The sequence below is a fragment of the Micropterus salmoides genome, unplaced genomic scaffold (genome assembly GCF_014851395.1).
Source record: "Micropterus salmoides isolate LMB-PRFRI ecotype aquatic unplaced genomic scaffold, ASM1485139v1 Ms_hic_scaffold_1728, whole genome shotgun sequence".
NCBI classification, from domain to species: domain Eukaryota; kingdom Metazoa; phylum Chordata; class Actinopteri; order Centrarchiformes; family Centrarchidae; genus Micropterus; species Micropterus salmoides.
Window position 1 is genome coordinate 390 of NW_024040849.1, and position 7,086 is coordinate 7,475.

Below are 7,086 nucleotides of genomic sequence, written 5' to 3' on the forward strand. Positions count from 1 at the left end.
GTCCTGGTTTCCCTTTTCTTTTCTCACTTTATTTCACCCATTGTTTTGCTCTGCCTGCCTCCCTGTGTTCCTCCTCTCTCCCTCGGCTCCTGAGCCCAGCCAACTACCTACACCTGCCACCTCATCAGCCTGCCACACCTGCCAGTAATCAACCTCATCCCTGCCTGTATTTCAACCCCGGTTCTCCACACCATCCTCGCTTGATCGTCGTTGCTCCTTACCTGGTGCCACCTCTACGTTCAGGCTCTCATGTTTCTTGTTTTTTCTCATATTCCCTGTATTCTGTCGCTCCAGTCACTAACCCTGTCTTTCTGTCTGTTTTCCCTCCCAGGTTCACTCACCCTCGTCCTCCGTTCAGTCGGCTGGGCTCATCCTCCGGTCCTCTCCTCTCGGTCTTCCTCCACGGCGCCCTCCCGGCTCCTCCCTGCTCCTCGCCTCACCACCCATGCTTCGCCTGCTCCTCGGTCCTCCGTGCCCGCATCCCCTGGTGTCCACCTCTCCTCCCTCACCTCTTCCCTAGCCCCCTCCGTGAACCCTCAATAAAACCTCCTTCCCTCTGAGTGTTACGTTTGGGTCCTTTCTGTCCCGTCTCCTAACATCTTCTTCAGCATGCGGTAAGCTCAAACGACCAATACTCTTTAAATACATTAGGAAAGGGATTGCTCTGTTTTGGTTGGATTTACATTCATCAACTGTTAAACTGTTAAATATCTATTTCTGAAATGTACAATATTTTACTACCTAATTATGAATTTTAAGCCACCCTAGGTGCATATGCACATCTGGAATGTTTTACAAATACGTGCTTCTATATTTTTGTATATCCTTACACCTTGAATGAATTAACAACTCTCTAATATCTATAATATATGTAGGTGTTCGGGCGAACCTCGCAACAAATAAAACAGCTGAGGCAGGGATTGCAAAACTCCATGTTGTTGCCACTGTTGGAGGCCAGGCCAGATGTAGTACCATTGGTTTTTCCACGTCAATCAATGGTTGAATGCACTACTCAGGTATTTTATTTCCTCTTGCCCACACAAACATGACTAATGGTGGCTTAAAATCGGCAAAGCGTCCCTTCAATTAATCTATTTTGCTCTTGTGTTCAATTCAGTCATTCTTCAAATGTTACGTTTAGATGGTTCTAGACAATCTGGCCGGTAGAAAGGGAAAAGGAGGATGACGATGAATGCCCTGTTGCAAACCAATGCAGAATTGCTGGCTACCTACCCCAGTTTGTGGAGACCGGTATATTGTTTTTGTGCTCTCCTGTGAGGATCCATATGTTCATTATAGAACATATTGAAAGTAATATATTTACAATAATAGTGAAGACTTTAAAAAAACTATGAAATAACATGCAACATTATAAAGTGACCAAAAAAGTGTTTAAATCAAAATTGATAGATTGTAGCCTCCTTTTGCCTTGATGGAAACTCAAAGGCTGTTTCTGAAATCCCCTCATTCACTACTCCCTACCCCCTATGCAGGCAGTTGTATGTAGATCACTATATAGTGAGCTCACTCGCATTATTAAAACAGCACTTTCGGACACTACCCGATCGTTATTTTGGCGCCGTTAATTACGTCATTGCCGTCGGACAATCAGTTCTTTTTTTTTTTTTTTTTTTTTCTATAAGCGCAGTGCATGATGGGGTGTGTGTGTGTGTGTGTGTGTGTGTGTGTGTATACAGCTTGGTTAGTGACCATCGGTTGTACACTACTTTTCAAAATGCATTCTGGGATACATTGAGTGCACTATATAGAGTATAATAATTATCACTATACATTCGGACAGCACTACAAAATGGCGAGCTCACTATATAGTGGACTATATAGTGAGTAGTGGGGGATTTCGGACACAGCCAAAGGCTTTAGAAAGAAATTCATACATAGGCAATAATTTAACTATTTTTAACAAAACTAATTTGAAGCATTTAAGCAGAGGACTAAAATATAGAAAAACAACATTCAATCAGGTGTGTCCAAACCTCTGACTGGTAAGGTTTCTTATTTTTTTTTATTTTTTTTTATTTTATGTGAGTGCAACATCCATGTAGTAATCGCAATATACTTTCTTTTTTTTGTGGCATCACCTGCCATGTTTACATTTATGTATCCTAATTCCAAATACCCTGACTTCACAAGCTAAATATTTTCTGTTGCTACAAGACTTAACTATTGAAGAAAGTGGACAATGCATCTGTATTGCAAACTGAGTCTCAAAATCACAATTTCATTGATTAACATTTGTTCTCCTCTCTTCCATTGGTGTAATTATTGACCTCCATTCCAGTGATTCAAGACAAACTGAAGCAGCTGGTAAAATTCTGGGTGGGCTGGGAGCTGCCCGTGGAAGTTGTGCAGGCAGACCATCCAAGATCATCCACCTGTTTCCACATCCTGCGCTTGCCTGGTCACTACACCGGTTATGAAGAGTTTTGCAATCATCTGGAAGGTTGCATTGCAACTAATGATTGTGGGTTTGGACTAATATGAAGTCTGAGTTTTGCTGCATACCATTGTTAGGGCACACTGCACATCACCCATGCATGTTTAGAAAGTGTGTAGTTTGTGACATAAATAGTCAGTAGATGGCAGCCTTTTGTGTTCTATGAGGAACAAGTTCTAAATTCATGAGGTCTCTTCATTTTCTGGTTTCCTTTAAATTGAATCTTTACATTGATTCACGTATCAAATGTTTACAGCCTCGAAGCCCATGAGGGATTCTGAAAACACAACTATATCATTTAAAAAAAGAGAAACGACTGGTTTTTTTTTTGTTTTGTTTTTTTTAAACACAAAAAATAGAATATGCTTGAAGTATAAAAGTGCATGCTGGCTGAAAGTTGCTGTCAAGGAGCGATTACAGAGTCCCCTCTTGGCCATGTTCTGTGCTCTCCCTGGACTAGGTTCTTTTCTTAGCTGAAAATCTAAGACTGTTAATGGAGTCACTGATCTACTAGACTAGATTTGGTGAAGGTAAAGTTTTGTCAGTTTCAAGAAAATAGGAAATGTTGTAAAAGGTCACGGTGATAATAATCAAGTCATAGTTGAGCATTCTGTTATGTGCCTCAAACTCAATACTTATATCTCAAAGTATAATAAAGTTGAACGAAGTATGTACCAACTTTGGATGTGAGAATTAGAGGGACTGACTTTATTGCCATCTCTGCTTTCATGACAACAATGTCACTTACAAATCTACAAAACTTATGCCAGTAGTCACTATTTCATGTCATACAGAGTCATGTACATACAGTGTGTGTGTGTGTGTGTGTGTGTGTATATATATATATATATATATATATATATATATATATATATCTCCCCATCCCCAAGTATATTTACCATTCTGACCAACATTATAGTTTGAACTGATAAACAGGTCAGGAATCACAAGCATACTTAATGTAATTGTAAGTGTAAATGTATGTAAGCAAAGAATAGATAAACAATGGGAATAACAAAATGTTTTATTTTCAGCTATCACACAAAATTCAATCACACTGCAGTAATAAGTTTCCTTCAAAGTCTTTAGTCCTTGCTCGTGAACTCACCCATCAAGCTAACACAACATTTGTATAGGGTTGTTTTTTTTTCTGTGGGATATGAGAAGCAGTTCATAGAGATAAGCCTACACATAGCCAATGCTGTGCATATACTCTAGTGCAGCAAAGTATCTGTCAACTCCCATGCATGTTGAGGGTCCCATTGGGTCCACGGCAGCACGAAGTCCAGCCAGGTCTCAGTGGGCAATCGCACTCAGGAAAATATACACCACAGTTGGGATCAGAGGGTGTAAGGCCACTACTCTCCCAGTCAATGAGAGGGATGCGCAAATCCTGAAAGTTAAGTAATTATTTCTCCTGCCTCACTCCATTCTCTGCTGAGCATATTTGAAAATTACATACCTCGTCATTGTACTCTTCAGAGTTGTGTAGTTGTCCCATGTGCCACAGTTGGTTGGGAGTGAGATTTCTCTCAGTTGAAAGGGGATGATTGTCCCAGCCATCAAGCTGGGCTTGCAAGCGGGGAATAAAGACGTAATGGCAGCAGAAGAGGTGAAGACTACTGGACAGGTCAAGGAGACCATCTTCCACCAGCTGGTGCAGTACATTGTAGAAGAGGCAAGTGACCGCTCTGAAGACATCTCGCCAGAGACGTTCGATTCTGTTAAACGCACATAATTTAGAATTAGAATTCTTCTAGTTAATTAATTATTAATTCAGAATTTAGAATACTTGCCATAATACCAAAAACAAGTAAAGTAACCATTAGCCAACTGAATAATTACTGTAGAATGCCAATAAAAGAAAAACATGCCATGACAGCAATAAAAACATCAAAGACTACTGGTTGCAATATAATACCTCTGTATTATCAATACAAGACAAGCTGAAATGGAAAATACTGTACTCATGTTGGGGGAGTAAGAGAAGAGAGGAAACACATATACATACATGCATACCCCCCCCCCCCACACACACACGTAAGTATGTATGCATGTATTTGTGTTTTTTTCGTGGTTACCTCTGATTATGCACACTTTTCCCTGCAATGAAGCTGTTCCTCTCAGTTCCTCGGATGGAGAACATAAGGTGGGCCACATCAACATTTTCCACCCCATGGTCTCCCCAAACCCTTGAAAAGTGAATGTGCCAGAACAAAAGGCTGCATTTGCAATATTTGACATAACTTAAATCACAACTTTAAGTTAATAGGTGAAGTGTGTTATAGTTAAACATATATATCAATTTAAATGTACAACATTTACCTTTGTGGTAAGCCATGCTTCTCAACAGCTTCACTGAAGAAGGCAAGGGTAGTGGAGGCCTTGTTATTGGCAACACTGAGATACATTATCTGCGGGAATTATACAGAAAACTCCCCATCAAACCCTGAACCACACATTTTTATGTTATAAGTTTGATTTAGGTAAACGAAAACATGACACAAAACACTGAACTTTTAACTACATTCATTGGGTGTCCATATTAAAATTATAAAAAGATATGCTGTAAAAAGGGCTTTCATTTATTACTATTATTAGTGATTATCACTACCTTCCTTGAGAAGCCATCAATTCCTCCGAATATCACCACATTGTACCTAAATTGCCATGGGGGAAGAAAATAGGCATAATCATATCGCCTATTTTAATACAATGTGGAGAAGTCCTGCAATAGTTTTCTATTTGACTAACACAACCAACCTTATAAGTTTGTGGTTTGTGTCAATATGCATCAGCGACTTGGGACCTAGGACAGAGTATGTCCTGCAAACCACACACCGCAACTGTGACATTCTTGACACAATCCCTACAGTGTCAACTCTGTGCATTGATGCACGAATCCTCTGCCACTGTACTCGATGTCCCTGTGCTTGCAGAAGACCCAACATCATTCGGTACCCAGCATTTGGGTTGCTGGAGTGGATGGCTGATACCAGAATGTCAAGTTCATCATCATTTAATCCACTGAGCGATGCACCTCAGTAATAGCATTGTAGATTGCTTGACGGATCTCAAGCTGGCTTGATAGTGCGCTGAGTACTACCAGCTCCTATGAACATACAAACTCTAGGTAATCTAGGTCCAGAGGGGCACGTTCAAGGCAACTTGACAGTCTGTTGTAGAGCCTGTCCAGTAAATGACTGAGCAGCATTTCCTAGATGAGAAAAATCAGTGTTACAATAATGTCTGTAACATTATGGGATAGACAACCATATGTCATGGGTGTCAAGAGTGACGTTATGCATGTTATTAATTAAAACCTTAATCCACTGACACTGACACTGAATTAGCTTCGGTGTCGGAAGACAAGGTGCAGAGCAGGCTTAAGCGGAAGGATGAGGTTATTAAGTTTATAACATTAGTAGCACAATCACTTGTTCCAGTGCTAACTTTTCGAGTTTCGAGTTAGCCTTGACCTTAGCTAGCAGACTAAGTTAAGTAAAATAACTTCTTGGTAACATTAAGTCTTAACTTTAACTAACGTACCATGAAAGGCGATCTTTCCGTAATAAAGCTGAAATCTCGACTGCATCTGAATAACGTTATTGTTCAGTTTTTTATTCTAATGTTAGATATAACATTTTGTTAACTAACACAGCTAACGTTAGCCAAATTGCACATTCACTTTCATTTTGCCACTAACAGTGTTACACGTTAAAAGGAATGTGAGGTGTTAGTGGCATTTATTTAGCGTTTAATCACAGTACTAACCTACCAAACATGTATTTAGAAACTTACCTTGGCTTGGTGTGCCATCGCCGATCTCCACCGACATGGAGAACAGAAAAGAGCGCTTTGTCTTCTGATTTCTCATTGGTTCATCCCCTCCCCCCCTGCTCCTCTCCCCCCCTCCCAGCTACAACTGCAAGTTTATTTTGTACCACATTTATTGCTAGAAAAGTAGTAAAATTCCAGGCGCGCAAATTCGTCACAGGAAACAGGAGAGAGCACATTTGTGAAGTTGCAGAGACCAATTCTAGAGGTTGTAATCACAGAGTTGTGGTTGTACTGGAAAAAGGACTCAAGTAAAAAAAATACTATGAGTAATGTTGCATTACAAGTTTGCAGCTGTCATTGTTTTTATGTAAACATCAATCTACACGTGTGTGCATATTTTTTCTGTGACTTCATCTTCAGAATATTTTCTAGGAGTGAAAATTTCAACATACAACTTCAGATTCTTTCTACAAGCTCTCCTGTGTTTTTTTTCTTTTTGTGACTTCAAATTCAACTCACATGTGTGTGAATATTGTATACAAGTGAAAATTTTAATATACAAGTACATAGTTTTGTTCTACAAGTTCTCACATCGTATTCTACAAGAGTTCACATCAAGTCTACAAGCTCTGGCATTTTGCACCATATTTACCTTCATAAAAATAAATGCTGACCTGAAGATAGCACACATAACAAGTCAGGGGAACATTGTTATTACAATTCATACTCTTGGGACTACAAATGTCTGGACAGATGGCAGTGGATTTCATGGCAATCCATCCAAATTGGTGGCGCGACCGACAGACCAACGTTGCCATCCCTAGAGTGATGCAGCTAGGGTGGCCCAGTAT

The 7,086-nt window shown here is 39.9% G+C and overlaps 1 protein-coding gene and 1 long non-coding RNA gene across 2 annotated transcripts; one reads left to right on the forward strand and one right to left on the reverse strand.

Moving 5' to 3' along the window:
- The first annotated feature begins 204 nt into the window (after positions 1-204).
- Positions 205-3,148, forward strand: LOC119908282. Its single transcript, XR_005445255.1, has 3 exons — positions 205-614; positions 876-1,016; positions 2,300-3,148. It is a non-coding gene; the product is annotated as an uncharacterized LOC119908282 (long non-coding RNA).
- Positions 3,149-3,461: 313 nt separating this feature from the next.
- Positions 3,462-5,659, reverse strand: LOC119908284. The gene is made up of 6 exons (XM_038725994.1): positions 5,219-5,659; positions 5,070-5,115; positions 4,781-4,869; positions 4,537-4,647; positions 3,918-4,176; positions 3,462-3,848 (listed from the first exon to the last, which is right to left on the reverse strand). Exons 1-6 carry the CDS (start codon positions 5,407-5,409, stop codon positions 3,690-3,692), a joined length of 855 nt encoding a protein of 284 aa, XP_038581922.1. The 5' UTR covers positions 5,410-5,659; the 3' UTR covers positions 3,462-3,689.
- Between the last annotated feature and the right edge of the window lie 1,427 nt (positions 5,660-7,086).

Excerpts from the sequence above, each read along its gene's own strand:
- LOC119908284 (XM_038725994.1), bottom strand. The coding sequence starts at position 5,409 with ATGATGTTGGGTCTTCTGCAAGCACAGGGACATCGAGTACAGTGGCAG. Across the intron at positions 4,870-5,069 it reads TTGATGGCTTCTCAAGGAAG|ATAATGTATCTCAGTGTTGC; the intron begins GTAGTGATAATC and ends TAATTCCCGCAG. Across the intron at positions 3,849-3,917 it reads CTGAAGAGTACAATGACGAG|GATTTGCGCATCCCTCTCAT; the intron begins GTATGTAATTTT and ends CTTAACTTTCAG.